At 50.4% G+C, this 18473-nt stretch overlaps 1 protein-coding gene across 2 annotated transcripts in view; it reads right to left on the bottom strand.

Annotated features, from left to right (window-relative positions):
• The window catches only part of LOC110505912 (calpain-1 catalytic subunit), a 30236-nt gene extending 12025 nt beyond the window's left edge, over nucleotides 1–18211 (bottom strand). The window contains exons 1-17 of one of the 2 annotated variants that reach the window (XM_090221326.1): nucleotides 18081–18211; nucleotides 16465–16721; nucleotides 16273–16342; nucleotides 7929–8047; nucleotides 7580–7713; nucleotides 7323–7497; nucleotides 6812–6886; nucleotides 6328–6413; nucleotides 4505–4579; nucleotides 4199–4359; nucleotides 3813–3979; nucleotides 3456–3467; nucleotides 3071–3279; nucleotides 2546–2585; nucleotides 815–883; nucleotides 571–628; nucleotides 305–369 (exon numbers count right to left, since the gene is read on the bottom strand). In XM_090221326.1, coding sequence (XP_090077452.1) covers nucleotides 305–369; nucleotides 571–628; nucleotides 815–883; nucleotides 2546–2585; nucleotides 3071–3279; nucleotides 3456–3467; nucleotides 3813–3979; nucleotides 4199–4359; nucleotides 4505–4579; nucleotides 6328–6413; nucleotides 6812–6886; nucleotides 7323–7497; nucleotides 7580–7713; nucleotides 7929–8047; nucleotides 16273–16342; nucleotides 16465–16701 — 1752 coding nt within the window. In that variant the 5' untranslated portion in view covers nucleotides 16702–16721; nucleotides 18081–18211. Of the gene's footprint in view, nucleotides 1–304; nucleotides 370–570; nucleotides 629–814; nucleotides 884–2545; nucleotides 2586–3070; nucleotides 3280–3455; nucleotides 3468–3793; nucleotides 3980–4198; nucleotides 4360–4504; nucleotides 4580–4901; nucleotides 5120–6327; nucleotides 6414–6811; nucleotides 6887–7322; nucleotides 7498–7579; nucleotides 7714–7928; nucleotides 8048–16272; nucleotides 16343–16464; nucleotides 16722–18080 lie in introns of those variants that run through there. The other variant, XR_016492070.1, reaches the window with a different exon arrangement.
• Nucleotides 18212–18473: the final 262 nt, after the last annotated feature.

The following is an 18473-nucleotide window of genomic DNA, read 5'->3' as shown; positions in this document are numbered from 1 at the left end:
ACAAACTGAGGCAGCAGACTTTGTGAAAATTAATATTTGAGTCATTCTCAAAACTTTTGGCCACGACTGTATACCTGTCTACAAAGGTGGGCACAATCAGGATGTAGAAACAATCAGGACAAAGGGTGCATGTTAGCACCAGCTATAAACAGTGCCTAAGGGTCATTGCAAAAACTTCTACATTCATTCACAGATTTTACTGCTACATGGGAGTTTTGAACAATGTACTCTTGTAAAGTACTGTTCAAGATGTTTCACGACAGAAAGCATCATGGGAGACTGTCACTAAGCTCATGAAGGATACATCCATTAAGGCCACCATGCTGCGACAGGACTCCAAGCTGAAGCCTTGAGTTTTCTTTGCATATCCTGTGTAAAATGGGAAAAAGGCTGGCACATTTTTAAAAAATCCTACAGATTCCACCAAGCAACACATTGCTCACCAAACACCCACCGTATCCTTGTGTGTGATTCCAATCTCATCACAACTAATGTATGTCTGTTCAAACTCCTGCTTTTGGTGACAAATGACTGGGAATCTCCATGGTGATCGATTTTCTCTCTACATACCTTGGAGGAGAGTTTCATGTAGAATCCTCTGAAGCTGTTCAGCATCCACCTCCTCAAACTTTTCAGTGAAAATAAAACACATATTATTATATATATATATATATATATAATAATATAGTATAGTATAGTTTAACAATAGTTAAAAAGTAGTAATATTCTCAAATGCTACACTTTTTATTCGTTTTTGTGTTTTAAGTTCACATGGCCTTGTTTTGTGTTCAAATGAAACATGCTGGGAACTTGCCTGATCAGAATATTGCCGAAACAGAGTTTGTTTGTTGTCCATATCTGCTCTATTGTGAGTAGGCATGGGCTAAAAAAAGAAAGAAATATAAGACATTAAAAAGGAAGACAATATCAGAAGATAGATAAAAAATACACGGTTCACCTTAAATACCTTGGGGATTTCCTCAATATCTACATATCTACATGTGGGATGAAATAAGGTTTTCCTTAAATACCTTGGGGATTCCCTCAATATCTACATATCTACATGTGGGATGAAATAAGGTTTTCCTTAAATACCTTGGGGATTCCCTCAATATCTACATATCTACATGTGGGATGAAATAAGGTTTTCCTTAAATACCTTGGGGATTCCCTCAATATCTACATATCTACATGTGGGATGAAATAAGGTTTTCCTTAAATACCTTGGGGATTTCCTCAATATCTACATATCTACATGTGGGATGAAATAAGGTTTTCCTTAAATACCTTGGGGATTTCCTCAATATCTACATATCTACATGTGGGATGAAATAAGGTTTTCCTTAAATACCTTGGGGATTCCCTCAATATCTACATATCTACATGTGGGATGAAATAAGGTTTTCCTTAAATACCTTGGGGATTCCCTCAATATCTACATATCTACATGTGGGATGAAATAAGGTTTTCCTTAAATACCTTGGGGATTCCCTCAATATCTACATATCTACATGTGGGATGAAATAGGGTTTTCCTTAAATACCTTGGGGATTCCCTCAATATCTACATATCTACATGTGGGATGAAATAGGGTTTTCCTTAAATACCTTGGGGATTCCCTCAATATCTACATATCTACATGTGGGATGAAATAAGGTTTTCCTTAAATACCTTGGGGATTCCCTCAATATCTACATATCTACATGTGGGATGAAATAAGGTTTTCCTTAAATACCTTGGGGATTCCCTCAATATCTACATATCTACATGTGGGATGAAATAAGGTTTTCCTTAAATACCTTGGGGATTTCCTCAATATCTACATATCTACATGTGGGATGAAATAAGGTTTTCCTTAAATACCTTGGGGATTCCCTCAATATCTACATATCTACATGTGGGATGAAATAAGGTTTTCCTTAAATACCTTGGGGACTCCCTCAATATCTACATATGTGGGATGAAATAAGGTTTTCCTTAAATACCTTGGGGATTCCCTCAATATCTACATATCTACATGTGGGATGAAATAAGGTTTTCCTTAAATACCTTGGGGATTCCCTCAATATCTACATATCTACATGTGGGATGAAATAGGGTTTTCCTTAAATACCTTGGGGATTCCCTCAATATCTACATATCTACATGTGGGATGAAATAGGGTTTTCCTTAAATACCTTGGGGATTCCCTCAATATCTACATATCTACATGTGGGATGAAATAAGGTTTTCCTTAAATACCTTGGGGATTCCCTCAATATCTACATATCTACATGTGGGATTAAATAAGGTTTTCCTTAAATACCTTGGGGATTCCCTCAATATCTACATATCTACATGTGGGATGAAATAAGGTTTTCCTTAAATACCTTGGGGATTCCCTCAATATCTACATGTGGGATGAAATAAGGTTTTCCTTAAATACCTTGGGGATTCCCTCAATATCTACATGTGGGATGAAATAAGGTTTTCCTTAAATACCTTGGGGATTTCCTCAATATCTACATATCTACATGTGGGATGAAATAAGGTTTTCCTTAAATACCTTTGGGATTTCCACAATATCTTGGTCATTTGAGTTTTCACTGAGGAAAAAAATGAACACTGTTTTGTTTCTGTTAGGAAAACATAAATGATAGTGAAACTCAGCCCAGGATTCAATCTCATCGCGGGTTGGTGATAATGCAGATTTTAAAGTCAAAGCTACAGCGTTCGCAGAGATTGCATTCACAGTAAAACATTGCAGATATTGGCTCAATTGAAAATGACCTTTGGTGCATTGTTTACAGGCGCAAACAGATTGAATCCCAGTCCTAATATTTGCTATGATCACTGACTGTAAAAAATATGTGACATTAATTATAGTTCACCCAAGTTACAAAATTCCGTATTGGTTTCCCCGAAAGCAATCTATGGATAAGCTAGGACCGCAATCCATGCTTTGGATATATCTTCCACGCTTTATGTCCGAATCATCTTAAACTAACTTTATTTGTAAGGAAACCAATATGAAATGATGTACCTTGAATAAACAACCCCTTTATTATGAATGGGGAGGAGCTGTGCTTACTGGATGTGGGTCTCTGCCTTGGAGAGGATGGACAGGATGAAGGAGGCGGTTTCATTTGGGTTGAAGGCTGATGGCACGATCAGGTATTCACCAGGTTTCAGCCTGGAGAACACCACCACTGTTCGAGCATTCAGGTAGTTCTTGGTTTGGGCGACAGGCACATTGTTGTTGAAGAAGACAGCAGGAAACTTCCCCCTCTGTCCTTTGAACTGAGATCACAATCATAGAATGTTTTACATAAGGCTGCAGATCATTTCCAATTCAAATCTGGACCTTGAAGCCATTTCTACCACATGTGATGATCCATTATATTGGCCAGAGAGTCGCGTGGCCGCTCTAACTTTTAGAACGTCATTTGTGAAATGTATGTTTAAAAGTTACTTACTTGGGCAGGCACCTGTTAGAAAGTAAAACAAAGACAATTAAATTGCAGGAACAATAGCATACCTGGGCCAGTTGAATGTATTGTTCTGGGATAACATCCTACATGTAGGTTCACAAATGGGCATATTTGCATTGAGAACTGCACAGTGCCAACATACGTAAGAGGACCTTACAAAGAGATCTCCCGTTTAACTACTGACACGACAGTTTATGGCACAATAACAGTGCTACCTGAAACAAAGTCCTCAGAGGAAGCATGTATCTTTGCTTCAATCTGTACATGTTTTTTGGGGATAAAGTTGAGATAAACTACAGTATATAACATAACGAAAGGCGTACACCAAAGAAGGGCACTGACCTCGAAGATGTTGATGCCGATGTGGAGACTTTTGACCAGGCGTCTGTTTCTCTTGTCAGGCTTCTGCATCAGAGACACCAACATGTTGTTGTCACCCTGTGTCTCAGAGCAGTCCCTGTCTAATCCCTCGATCTTCACCCGATACTGGGGATTGGTCCAGAAACTGTCTGGGAGACAAAAAAATATGGACATGTAGACGGTAAATTCTGGTCATTTATAGTCATCAACTGCAAATAATTCCTTGATGAAAGCAAAACCTTTCAATCAAGGTAAGATTTACCTGGGAAATTCATGAACTGCATATATTTCCGTGTCAATCAAGGTAAGATTTACCTGAGAAATTCATGAACTGGATATATTTCCGTGTCAATCAAGGTAAGATTTACCTGGGAAATTCATGCAACCTCCAGCAGTGGTTCCAGCAACCCATCTGCCATCATGTAAGGAGTGTGTCCAAAGACCTTTAGAGTTGCCGTCGAGAAAATCAGGGCACATACAGCAGATAGTCACATCTGTGAAGTGCCTACAGAAGTCTTCCATTGTCATCCTGAGAAGACAACCAAAATTGTGAGTTGGTTCTGGTATTGAAATATCAGTATAGACTTGTACTGACACTGTACTGTATGTGTTAATCGCTTACAACAAAATAATGACATGGTCTGCAAAACAAATTTCTGCATTATATGGTTTACCAGAATTCCCCATCCTCTTTCACCGACAGACACATCTTCCGATCGTCAGGACTCAATGTTTGCCACATGGAAGACCTGATTGAAGTACAAACATGTCAATAGTTTGGATGCGGTAAGGCCACTCACTGGTTAGTTAGTGGCTCCAGAGAATAGGCTCTGGACACTACCAGTCAAAAGTTTTAAAACACCTAATAATTTCTTATTTTTTTTATGTTTTCTACATTGTAGAATAATAGTGAAGACATCAAGACTACAAAATAAAACATGGAATCATGTAGTAACCAAAAAAAGTGTGAAACAAATCAAAATATATTTTAGATTTTAGATTCTTCAAACAGCCACACTTTGCCTTAATGACAGCTTTGCACACTCTTGGCATTCTCTCAACCAGCTTCACCTGGAATGCTTTTCCAACAATCTTGAAGGAGTTCCCACATATGCTGAGCACTTGTTGGCTGCTTTTCCTTCACTCTGCTGTCCGACTCATCCCAAACCATTTCAATTGTGTTGAGGTCGGGTGATTGTGGAGGCCAGGTCATCTGATGCAGCACTCTATCACTCTCCTTCTTGGTCAAATAGCCATTACACAGCCTGGAGGTGTATTGGGTCATTGTCCTGTTGAAAAACAAATTAGAGTCCCACTAAGCGCAAAACAGACGGGATGGTGTATCACTGCAGAATGCTGTGGTGGCCATTCTGGTTAAGTGTATATAGAATTCTAAATAAATCACAGACATCGTCAACAGCAATGCACCCCTACACCATAACACCTCCTCATCCATGTTTTACGTGGGGAAATACACATGCGGAGATCATACGTTCACCTACTCTGTGTCTTACAAAGACACGGTGGTTGGAGCCAAAAATATCCAATTTGGACTCCAGACAGATTTCCACTGGTCTAATGTCCATTGCTTGTGTTTTTTGGCTCAAGAAAGTCCCTTATTCTTATTGGTGTCCTTTAGTGGTAGTTTATTTACAGAAGTTTGACCATGAAGGCCTGACTCACAGTCTCCTCTGAACAGTTGATGTTGAGTTGTGTCTGAACTCTGTGAAGCATTTATTTGGGCTGCAATTTCTGAGGCTGGTAACTTGAATGAACATATCCTCTGCAGCAGAGGTAACTCTGGGTCTTCATTTCCTGTGGCGGTCCTCATGAGAGCCAGTTTCATCACAGCGCTTGATGGTTTTTGCGACTGCACTTGAAGAAACTTTCAAAGTTCTTGACATTTTCCATATTGACTGACCTTCATGTCTTAAAATAATGATGGACTGTCGTTTCTCTTTACTTATTGGAGCTGTTTTTGCGATAATATGGACTTGGGATTTTACCAAACAAGGCTATCTTCTGCATAACACCACTACCTTGTCACAATACAACTGATTGGCTCAAATGCATTAAGAAGGAAAGAAAATACACAAATGAACTCTTAAGAAAGTAATTGAAATGCATTCCAGGTGACTACCTCATGAAGCTGGTTGAGAGAATGCCACGATTGTGCAAAGCTGTCTACAAGGCAAAGAGTGTCTATTTGAAGAATCTTAAATATAAAATATATGTTTGATTAGATTTTTGGTTACTACATCATTCCATATATGTTATTTGAGTGTGTTGATGTCTTCACTATTGTTTTACAATGTATAAAATAGTAAAAATAAAGAAAGACCCTTAAATGAGTAGGTGTTCTAAAACTTTTGACCGGTAGTGTATATATAAACAAAATATGTAGACTACACTGTTGATACAGCAAAACAGAACAATTACAAATACTGAGGAAGAATCTAATGAACAAAGTTATCTATTGTGAATAGCTAGTTCATACTTATCGCTCCAGCCTCCCTTCCACTCTCCCCGGCCCCAGGGGTTGAAGAGGCGGATCAGATTCACTGGCCTGCCTTGGCTCATGACCTGTGGAAGAAACCAGAATGAACACCAGCTGTAATCTCAGAGCAGGAAATGAATCTGGGTCCCCGATGGGACAAACCAGCATCTTGACCATTAGACCAAGAGGAATTCCATAGCGGACCGAATGCTGGCACTAATTTAGAAGTCTCAGGCAAGGCTGCCTCATCACAAGACCACGAGTCCAACTCATGTTCGCTACACAGGGATAGGGTAAATTGTTCATGGCGGAATTATACCACACTTCCTCTCCCATTTCCCTCCAGGTGGAACTAAAGTAAATAGCTGGCTCTATTCTGACAAAGCAAACAATGTTTCTTCTTGGCAATAAAGGAAAGAGAGCATATGGCCAAAAGATATCAGCTCCAAAGCATTTCTCTCAGATTGTTAGTTCCATACAGTACCTGTTTAACCCCTGTGACGGTGTAGGCATGACCCCTCACTAATCCGTTGGGTGCCACCGTGTTTGCTGATGTTTCCTACAGAACAATAGACACAGGTTATTACAGGTATTATAAAGTGAAGTAACTGGACCGTAACAGAACAGAGGTTTCAGTCACAAAATAGAACCCAATATGAACACAGCCTTCGTCTCTCTTGGGTTAAGAGATGTTAAAGTCTTAACTTCAACTACGCTTAAGAACTAATATTCTCATATATCTTGACATCAGTGCATGATTCATGGTAACTTATCATATTCTCATATATCTTGACATCAGTGCATGATTCATGGTAACTTATCATATTCTCATATATCTTGACAGTGCATGATTCATGGTAACTTATCATATTCTCATATATCTTGACATCAGTGCATGATTCATGGTAACTTTGAGTTACACTACATTTCTGCTCTACTAACTGGCTTGTTTAAAGAGCCATCGTGGTGTTTCAGGGGGTGGTAGTGCTGCTCACCCCTTGAGGTGTGTTACACCCCATCAGAGATTTGGATTGGACAGCTCTGAACAGGAGGTCCCACAGATTTGGTGGAGCGTCAGTGAGCTTGAATGTGATGTGAACCCCTCCAGTGAAGTCCATCATAGCCTCTGCAGGGGTCCCTAAATTCATGTCTGCGTAGGAGCCACACACCCTGCCAGAAGAAGACAGGTCATTAAGTCCTACATCGAGGAGGTGTTAAACTGTTTTATAACCAACTGATGTGGCTCACATACTTGGCATAGGCTTTCTCCAGCAAGGCGGGCCAAAACTCATTGGGAGTTTTTGAATGAACGAAAATGAGCCTGCCGTCAACTGTTGGTAGCTTGTCATCGATCACAACGTCCACCCACTTCCCAAACCTCCAGAACTGAAAGATAGGAGGAGAGAACAATGATTCCTACAGAGACTATTCTCTACATGGCTAGAGAAAGACGTAGCCTAAGTAGAGAGTCATTATTCAGTATTGTTCTCAATACCACTGAGAACCTTTTCATTACTTAATAACCCTTTAAGAATGACAGTTATTGCAATAGGTCAACGCATTTCTCACAAAGATATTATACTGAGCCTGAGGTAATTTACCCTGAAGTGGAATATTCCGCAGTAATCCTCTTTAAAGCTTTGCTTTAGGGGTACTACTTGTTCCAGGATGTCCTTCTGGAACGTCAAAGCCCCAATGGAAGCAAGAAACCAGCAATCTCCTAAAAAAAAATGACAAGTTTATGCACATCATGACATTTGTAATGCAAAGGGAATGGTGTGGTAGGGAAATGGTGAGGTGGGGGCTTGGTGTGGTGGGGGCATGGTGTGGTGGGGGCATGGTGTGGTGGGGGCTTGGTGTGGTGGGGGCTTGGTGAGTTGGGGGCATGGTGTGGTGGGGGCATGGTGTGCTGGGGGCTTGGTGTGGTGGGGGCTTGGTGAGTTGGGGGCATGGTGTGGTAGGGGCATGGTGTGGTAGGGGCATGGTGTGGTAGGGGCATGGTGTGGTGGGGGCATGGTGTGGTAAGGGCATGGTGTAGTAGGGGCATGGTGTGGTGGGGGCATGGTATGGTAGGGGCATGGTGTGGTAGGGGCATGGTGTGGTGGGGGCATGGTGTGGTGGGGGCATGGTGTGGTGGGGGCATGGTGTGGTGGGGGCATGGTGTGGTGTGGTGGGGGCATGGTGTGGTAGGGGCTTGGTGTGGTGGGGGCATGGTGTGGTAGAGGCATGGTGTGGTGGGGGCATGGTGTGGTGGGGGCTTGGTGTGGTGGGGGCATGGTGTGGTGGGGGCATGGTGTGGTGGGGGCTTGGTGTGGTGGGGGCATGGTGTGGTGGGGGCATGGTGTGGTGGGGGCTTGGTGTGGTGGGGGCATGGTGTGGTGGGGGCTTGGTGAGTTGGGGGCATGGTGTGGTGGGGGCATGGTGTGCTGGGGGCTTGGTGTGGTGGGGGCTTGGTGAGTTGGGGCATGGTGTGGTAGGGGCATGGTGTGGTGGGGGCATGTTGTGGTAGTGGCATGGTGTGGTGGGGGCATGGTGTGGTAAGGGCATGGTATAGTAGGGGCATGGTGTGGTGGGGGCATGGTATGGTAGGGGCATGGTGTGGTGGGGGCATGGTGTGGTGGGGGCATGGTGTGGTGGGGGCATGGTGTGGTGGGGGCATGGTGTGGTGTGGTGGGGGCATGGTGTGGTAGGGGCTTGGTGTGGTGGGGGCTTGGTGAGTTGGGGGCATGGTGTGGTGGGGGCATGGTGTGGTAGAGGCATGGTGTGGTGGGGGCATGGTGTGGTGGGGGCTTGGTGTGGTGGGGGCTTGCTGTGGTGGGGGCTTGGTGAGTTGGGGGCATGGTGTGGTGGGGGCTTGGTGTGGTGGGGCTTGCTGTGGTGGGGGCTTGGTGAGTTGGGGCATGGTGTGGTAGGGGCATGGTGTGGTGGGGGCATGTTGTGGTAGTGGCATGGTGTGGTGGGGGCATGGTGTGGTAAGGGCATGGTGAAGTAGGGGCATGGTGTGGTGGGGCATGGTATGGTAGGGGCATGGTGTGGTGGGGGCATGGTGTGGTGGGGGCATGGTGTGGTGGGGGCATGGTGTGGTGTGGTGGGGGCATGGTGTGGTAGGGGCTTGGTGTGGTGGGGGCATGGTGTGGTAGAGGCATGGTGTGGTGGGGGCATGGTGTGGTAGGGGCATGGTGTGGTGGGGGCATGGTGTGGTAGGGGCATGGTGTGGTAGGGGCATGGTGTGGTGGGGGCATGGTGTGGTAGGGGCATGGTGTGGTGGGGGCATGGTGTGGTAGAGGCATGGTGTGGTGGGGGCATGGTGTGGTGGGGGCATGGTGTGGTAGGGGCATGGTGCGGTGGGGGCATGGTGTGGTAGGGGCATGGTGTTGTGGGGGCATGGTGTGGTAGGGGCTTGGTGTGGTGGGGGCATGGTGTGGTGTGGTGAGGGCATGGTGTGGTAGGGGCTTGGTGTGGTGGGGGCATGGTGTGGTAGAGGCATGGTGTGGTGGGGGCATGGTGTGGTAGGGGCATGGTGTGGTGGGGGCATGGTGTGGTGGGGGCATGGTGTGGTAGAGGCATGGTGTGGTGGGGGCATGGTGTGGTGGGGGCTTGGTGTGGTGGGGGCATGGTGTGGTAGGCGCATGGTGTGGTGGGGGCATGGTGTGGTAGGGGCTTGGTGTGGTGGGGGCATGGTGTGGTGTGGTGAGGGCATGGTGTGGTAGGGGCTTGTTGTGGTGGGGGCATGGTGTGGTAGGGGCATGGTGTGGTGGGGGCATGGTGTGGTGGGGGCATGGTGTGGTAGGGGCATGTTGTGGTGGGGGCTTGGTGTGGTGGGGGCTTGGTGAGTTGGGGGCATGGTGTGGTGGGGGCATGGTGTGGTAGAGGCATGGTGTGGTGGGGGCATGGTGTGGTGGGGGCTTGGTGTGGTGGGGGCTTGGTGAGTTGGGGGCATGGTGTGGTGGGGGCATGGTGTGCTGGGGGCTTGGTGTGGTGGGGGCTTGGTGAGTTGGGGCATGGTGTGGTAGGGGCATGGTGTGGTGGGGGCATAGTGTGGTAGGGGCATGGTGTGGTAGAGGCATGGTGTGGTGGGGGCATGGTGTGGTAGGGGCATGGTGTGGTAGGGGCATGGTGTGGTGGGGGCTTGGTGAGTTGGGGGCATGGTGTGGTGGGGGCATGGTGTGCTGGGGGCTTGGTGTGGTGGGGGCTTGGTGAGTTGGGGCATGGTGTGGTGGGGGCATGGTGTGGTAGGGGCATGGTGTGGTATTGGCATGTTGTGGTGGGGGCATGGTGTAGTAGGGGCATGGTGTGGTGGGGGCATGGTATGGTAGGGGCATGGTGTGGTATGGGCATGGTGTGGTGGGGGCATGGTGTGGTGGGGGCATGGTGTGGTGGGGGCATGGTTTGGTGTGGTGGGGGCATGGTGTGGTAGGGGCATGGTGTGGTGGGGGCATGGTATGGTAGGGGCATGGTGTGGTAGGGGCATGGTCTGGTGGGGGCATGGTGTGGTGGGGGCATGGTGTGGTGGGGGCATGGTGTGGTGGGGGCATGGTGTGGTAGGGGCATGGTGTGGTGGGGGCATGGTGTGGTGGGGGCATGGTTTGGTGTGGTGGGAGCATGGTGTGGTAGGGGCATGGTGTGGTGGGGGCATGGTGTGGTAGAGGCATGGTGTGGTGGGGGCATGGTGTGGTAGGGGCATGGTGTGGTGGGGGCATGGTGTGGTAGGGGCATGGTGTGGTAGGGGCTTGGTGTGGTGGGGGCATGGTGTGGTGTGGTGAGGGCATGGTGTGGTAGGGGCTTGGTGTGGTGGGGGCATGGTGTGGTAGGGGCATGGTGTGGTGGGGGCATGGTGTGGTGGGGGCATGGTGTGGTAGGGGCATGTTGTGGTGGGGGCTTGGTGTGGTGGGGGCTTGGTGAGTTGGGGGCATGGTGTGGTGGGGGCATGGTGTGGTAGAGGCATGGTGTGGTGGGGGCATGGTGTGGTGGGGGCTTGGTGTGGTGGGGGCTTGGTGAGTTGGGGGCATGGTGTGGTGGGGGCATGGTGTGCTGGGGGCTTGGTGTGGTGGGGGCTTGGTGAGTTGGGGCATGGTGTGGTAGGGGCATGGTGTGGTGGGGGCATAGTGTGGTAGGGGCATGGTGTGGTAGAGGCATGGTGTGGTGGGGGCATGGTGTGGTAGGGGCATGGTGTGGTGGGGGCATGGTGTGGTAGGGGCATGGTGTGGTAGGGGCATGGTGTGGTGGGGGCTTGGTGAGTTGGGGGCATGGTGTGGTGGGGGCATGGTGTGCTGGGGGCTTGGTGTGGTGGGGGCTTGGTGAGTTGGGGCATGGTGTGGTGGGGGCATGGTGTGGTAGGGGCATGGTGTGGTATTGGCATGTTGTGGTGGGGGCATGGTGTAGTAGGGGCATGGTGTGGTGGGGGCATGGTATGGTAGGGGCATGGTGTGGTATGGGCATGGTGTGGTGGGGGCATGTTGTGGTGGGGGCATGGTGTGGTGGGGGCATGGTTTGGTGTGGTGGGGGCATGGTGTGGTAGGGGCATGGTGTGGTGGGGGCATGGTATGGTAGGGGCATGGTGTGGTAGGGGCATGGTCTGGTGGGGGCATGGTGTGGTGGGGGCATGGTGTGGTGGGGGCATGGTGTGGTGGGGGCATGGTGTGGTAGGGGCATGGTGTGGTGGGGGCATGGTGTGGTGGGGGCATGGTTTGGTGTGGTGGGAGCATGGTGTGGTAGGGGCATGGTGTGGTGGGGGCATGGTGTGGTAGAGGCATGGTGTGGTGGGGGCATGGTGTGGTAGGGGCATGGTGTGGTGGGGGCATGGTGTGGTAGGGGCATGGTGTGGTAGGGGCATGGTGTTGTGGGGGCATGGTGTGGTAGGGGCATGGTGTGGTAGGGGCATGGTGTGGTGGGGGCATGGTGTGGTAGGGGCATGGTGCGGTGGGGGCATGGTGTGGTAGTGGCATGGTGTTGTGGGGGCATGGTGTGGTAGGGGCTTGGAGTGGTGGGGGCATGGTGTGGTGTGGTGGGGGCATGGTGTGGTAGGGGCTTGGTGTGGTGGGGGCATGGTGTGGTGTGCTGGGGGTATGGTGTGGTAGGGGCTTGGTGTGGTGGGGGCATGGTGTGGTAGAGGCATGGTGTGGTGGGGGCATTGTGTGGTAGGGGCATGGTTTGGTGTGGTGGGGGCATGGTGTGGTGGGGGCATGGTGTGGTAGGGGCAAGGTGTGGTAGGGGCATGGTGTTGTGGGGGCATGGTGTGTTAGGGGCATGGTGTGGTGGGGGCATGGTGTTGTGGGGGGTTGGTGTGGTAGGGGCTTGGTGAGTTGGGGGCATGGTGTGGTAGGGGCATGGTGTGGTGGGGGCATGGTGTGGTAGGGGCATGGTGTGGTGGGGGCATGGTGTGGTGGGGGCATGGTGTGGTAGGGGCATGGTGTGGTAGTCGCATGGTGTGGTGGGTGCATGGTGTGGTGGGGGCATGGTGTTGTGGGTGCATGGTGAGGTGGGGGCATGGTGTGGTAGGGGCATAGTGTGGTAGGGGCATAGTGTGGTGGGAGCATGGTGTGGTAGGGGCATGGTGTGGTAGGGGCATGGTGTGGTGGGGGCATGGTGTGGTGGGGGCATGGTGTGGTAGGGGCATGGTGTGGTAGGGGCATGGTGTGGTAGGGCCATGGTGTGGTGGTGGCATGGTGTGGTGGGGGCATTGTGTGGTAGGGGCATGGTGTGGTGGGGGCATGGTGTGGTGGGGGCATGGTGTGGAAGGGGCATGGTGTGGTGGGGGCATGGTGTGGTGTTGTGGGGGCATGGTGTGGTAGGGGCTTGGTGTGGTAGGGGCATGGTGTGGTAGAGGCATGGTGTGGTAGAGGCATGGTGTGGTAGGGGCATGGTGTGGTGGGGGCATGGTGTGGTAGGGGCATGGTGTGGTAGGGGCATGGTGTGGTAGGGCCATGGTGTGGTGGGGGCATGGTGTGGTAGGGGCATGGTGTGGTGGGGGCATGGTGTGGTAGGGGCATGGTGTTGTGGGGGCATGGTGTGGTAGGGGCTTAGTGTGGTGGGGGATGGTGTGTTGTGGTGGGGGCATGGTGTGGTGGGGGCATGGTGTGGTGGGGGCATGGTGTGGTAGGGGCATGGTGTGGTGGGGGCATGGTGTGGTAGAGGCATGGTTTGGTGGGGGCATGGTGTGGTGGGGTCATGGTGTGGTGGGGGCATGGTGTGGTAGGGGCTTGGTGTGGTGGGGGCATGGTGTGGTGGGGACATGGTGTGGTGGGGGCATGGTGTGGTAGGGGCATGGTGTGGTGGGGGCATGGTGTGGTGGTGGCATGGTGTGGTGGGGGCATTGTGTGGTAGGGGCATTGTGTGGTGGGGGCATGGTGTGGTAGGGGCATGGTGTGGTGGGGGCATGGTGTGGTAGGGGCATGGTGTTGTGGGGGCATGGTGTGGTAGGGGCTTAGTGTGGTGGGGGATGGTGTGTTGTGGTGGGGGCATGGTGTGGTGGGGGCATGGTGTGGTAGGGGCATTGTGTGGTGGGGGCATGGTGTGTTAGGGGCATGGTGTGGTGGGGGCATGGTGTGGTAGGGGCATGGTGTTGTGGGGGCATGGTGTGGTAGGGGCTTAGTGTGGTGGGGGATGGTGTGTTGTGGTGGGGGCATGGTGTGGTGGGGGCATGGTGTGGTAGGGGCATGTTGTGGTGGGGGCATGGTGTGGTAGAGGCATGGTGTGGTGGGGGCATGGTGTGGTGGGGTCATGGTGTGGTGGGGGCATTGTGTGGTGGGGGCATGGTGTGGTAGGGGCATGGTGTGGTGGGGGCATGGTGTGGTAGGGGCATGGTGTTGTGGGGGCATGGTGTGGTAGGGGCTTAGTGTGGTGGGGGATGGTGTGTTGTGGTGGGGGCATGGTGTGGTGGGGGCATGGTGTGGTAGGGGCATGTTGTGGTGGGGGCATGGTGTGGTAGAGGCATGGTGTGGTGGGGGCATGGTGTGGTGGGGTCATGGTGTGGTGGGGGCATGGTGTGGTAGGGGCTTGGTGTGGTGGGGGCATGGTGTGGTGGGGGCATGGTGTGGTGGGGGCATGGTGTGGTAGGGGCATGGTGTGGTGGGGGCATGGTGTGGTGGTGGCATGGTGTGGTGGGGGCATTGTGTGGTAGGGGCATGGTGTGGTGGGGGCATGGTGTGGTGGGGGCATGGTGTGGTGGGGGCATGGTGTGGTAGGGGCATGGTGTGGTGGGGGCATGGTGTGGTAGAGGCATGGTGTGGTGGGGGCATGGTGTTGTGGGGTCATGGTGTGGTGGGGGCATGGTGTGGTAGGGGCTTGGTGTGGTGGGGGCATGGTGTGGTGGGGACATGGTGTGGTGGGGGCATGGTGTGGTAGGGGCATGGTGTGGTGGGGGCATGGTGTGGTGGTGGCATGGTGTGGTGGGGGCATTGTGTGGTAGGGGCATGGTGTGGTGGGGGCATGGTGTGGTAGGGGCATGGTGTGGTGGGGGCATGGTGTGGTAGGGGCATGGTGTGGTGGGGGCATGGTGTGGTAGGGGCTTAGTGTGGTGGGGGCATGGTGTGGTGGGGGCATGGTGTGGTGGGGGCATGGTGTGGTAGGGGCATGGTGTGGTGGGGGCATGGTGTGGTAGAGGCATGGTGTGGTGGGGGCATGGTGTGGTGGGGTCATGGTGTGGTGGGGGCATGGTGTGGTAGGGGCTTGGTGTGGTGGGGGCATGGTGTGGTGGGGACATGGTGTGGTGGGGGCATTGTGTGGTAGGGGCATGGTGTGGTGGGGGCATGGTGTGGTAGGGGCATGGTGTGGTGGGGGCATGGTGTGGTAGGGGCATGGTGTGGTGGGGGCATGGTGTGGTAGGGGCATGGTGTGGTAGGGGCATGGTGTTGTGGGGGCATGGTGTGGTAGGGGCTTAGTGTGGTGGGGGATGGTGTGTTGTGGTGGGGGCATGGTGTGGTGGGGGCATGGTGTGGTGGGGGCATGGTGTGGTAGGGGCATGTTGTGGTGGGGGCATGGTGTGGTAGAGGCATGGTGTGGTGGGGGCATGGTGTGGTGGGGTCATGGTGTGGTGGGGGCATGGTGTGGTATTGGCATGGTGTGGTGGGGTAATGGTGTGGTAGGGGCATGGTGTGGTGGGGGCATGGTGTGGTGGGGGCATGGTGTGGTAGGGGCTTGGTGTGGTGGGGGCATGGTGTGGTAGAGGCATGGTGTGGTGGGGGCATGGTGTGGTAGGGGCATGGTGTGGTGGGGTCATGGTGTGGTGGGGGCATGGTGTGGTAGGGGCATGGTGTGGTAGGGGCATGGTGTGGTGGGGGCATGGTGTGGTAGGGGCATGGTGTGGTGGGGGCATGGTGTGGTAGAGGCATGGTGTGGTGGGGGCATGGTGTGGTAGGGGCATGGTGTGGTGGGGGCATGGTGTGGTAGAGGCATGTTGTGGTGGGGGCATGGTGTGGTGGGGGCATGGTTTGGTGTGGGCATGGTGTGGTGGGGGCATGGTGTGGTGGGGGCATGGTGTGGTGGGGGCATGGTGTGGTAGGGGCATGGTGTTGTGGGGGCATGGTGTGGTAGGGGCATGGTGTTGTGGGGGCATGGTGTGTTAGGGGCATGGTGTGGTAGGGGCATGGTGTTGTGGGGGCATGGTGTGGTAGGGGCATGGTGTGGTGGGGGCATGGTGTGGTAGAGGCATGTTGTGGTGGGGGCATGGTGTGGTGGGGGCATGGTGTGGTGGGGGCATGGTGTGGTGGGGGCATGGTGTGGTAGGGGCATGGTGTTGTGGGGGCATGGTGTGGTAGGGGCATGGTGTGGTGGGGGCATGGTGTGGTAGAGGCATGGTGTGGTGGGGGCATGGTGTGGTGGGGGCATGGTGTGGTGAGGGCATGGTGTGGTAGAGGCATGGTGTGGTGGGGGCATGGTGTGGTGGGGGCATGGTGTTGTAGAGGCATGGTGTGGTGTTGACGCTTGCTTACAACCAAATCCACTTACCAACCATTCCTTGCCCAAAGTCAAACCTTGAAAGTCCATCAAGGATAAAATCTGGATTCTGTATCATTTTCTGTAAGAGTGAATGCACACATTACACCTATTGATAATGTTTATAATTTCTATTCATAATTACACATTAAAATCAGTTAACAATCTGTGCTGTAATGTGTACAGATCAGGATGATGTCATACCGCTGGTCTCAACCACACCACTCTGCCCATGTTATCAGGGGAAAGTAGCCCATCACCAATGGAGTTATGGTCTGGGGGGAACATCTCATCGATGTACCTCACTCCCCTGGCCAAACAGTATTGCGTCAGCTGCTGGAAGTCTTGGTTGCTGTGTTTCTCTGGGTTGGCAAGACTCCCAACACCCTCTTTCTTGTGGCGCTCCCGCATTATACTCATACACACACCGGGAGGAGGCATTGTTGTCCTGTATGCAGGATCTGTTAGCAGGGTGAAATGATGAAATACTCTGAGTTACTAGGTGGAGCCTAAATATAAATCACATTATTAAGTTTTGATGACAATTAGCAATGTAACAGCTACGCAAAACAACTATGCAACACTATTAAAGAAGTCTATCCTTCAGCATATCGTAGGCTCCCTAGTTTTGCAAAAGTGCCTTTCCAGAAAGTGTATTTGTTCAGTATATTATTCACGCAATAAATGTTAACATCCAAATAAATCAAAAATGTAATTGAAGGTGATGAAACATGGTAACACATGTAGTATATATATAAAGGTGGGTGCAGCAAGTTCCCCCAGTGTAATTAAAAGTCCAGTACTCCTTGACTCCTTGAGCACACTAAAATTGGTTTCAGGGAAGTCAATGTTGAAAATTGACAAATTACAATTGACAACCTTAAATGTTGGCTATTTCATTTGGCTTTGACTCTTGATTCCAAATGTTACCCACATGAGCCTCTATCATACTAACTAGGTAATGTTATCCACATGATCCTCTATCATACTAACTAGGTAATGTTACCCCCATGAGCCTCTATCATACTAACTAGGTAATGTTACCCCCATGAGCCTCTATCATACTAACTAGGTAATGTTACCCATATGAGCCTCTATCATACTCACTAGGTAATGTTACCCACATGATCCTCTATCATACTAACTAGGTAATGTTACCCACATGAGCCTCTATCATACTAACTAGGTAATGTTACCCACATGAGCCTCTATCATACTAACTAGGTAATGTTACCCACATGAGCCTCTATCATACTAACTAGGTAATGTTACCCACATGTGCCTCGATCATACTAACTAGGTAATGTTACCCCCAAGAGCCTCTATCATACTAACTAGTTAATGTTACCCCCATGTGCCTCTATCATACTAACTAGTTAATGTTACCCCCATGAGCCTCTATCATACTAACTAGTTAATGTTACCCCCATGAGCCTCTATAATACTAACTAGGTAATGTTACCCACTCGGCGGCAGGGTAGCCTAGTGGTTAGAGCGTTGGACTAGTGACTGAAAGGTTGCAAGGTTCATATCCCTCTGTTGTTCTGCCCCTGAACAGGCAGTTAACCCACTGTTCCTAGGCCGTCATTGAAAATAAGAATTTGTTCTTAACTGACTTGCCTAGTAAAATAAAATAAAAAGTATCATATTTCGTGCTATTAAGTAAATTGGTCTTTTATCAATTATAATTTATTCAATAATTGCAAATGGAAACATGATCACTTCTGATGCATAACAAAGCAGTAGTAAGATATGCTACGGTATTGAAATCTTACTCCCCCCAGGGACATTAGCTATCAAAGTTGGTTAAAGTTACTTACCTCAGAATATCACTATTTTAACCAGGGTTTTCGTCTTCTGTAAACCAATTCAAGTAATAGTCTTCTTATATACTTGATTGCTGCCGTATAGCACTGTACAGTACCCTGTACCTAACTATGACGTAATGTGTGGACAGGCACCACCCACAGTACACACACACATTGCTTTGGCTGTGAGCCGTGTCCCTTATCACCACAGCTTTCCATTGGTTAGGCTATTCTAATGGAAAATGTGGTGTAATTATGGAATCTCTGCGTTAAATGCCATTGTCTCTAATCAGTGTTCTCTAGACGTTTACATGCTGAAGACCATTACATCAGACCGCCTGAAGTGAGTATGCAGTATCTGACTTGCTTAGTAATATGTCATTGTTTTATAGTTGCTGGGTTAAA

This window comes from Oncorhynchus mykiss, chromosome 25, assembly GCF_057628025.1.
Source record: "Oncorhynchus mykiss isolate SJ-2025 chromosome 25, ASM5762802v1, whole genome shotgun sequence".
Taxonomy (NCBI): domain Eukaryota; kingdom Metazoa; phylum Chordata; class Actinopteri; order Salmoniformes; family Salmonidae; genus Oncorhynchus; species Oncorhynchus mykiss.
Note: the sequence above shows the minus strand (reverse complement) of the source record. Positions and strands in the feature narration are given on the sequence as shown.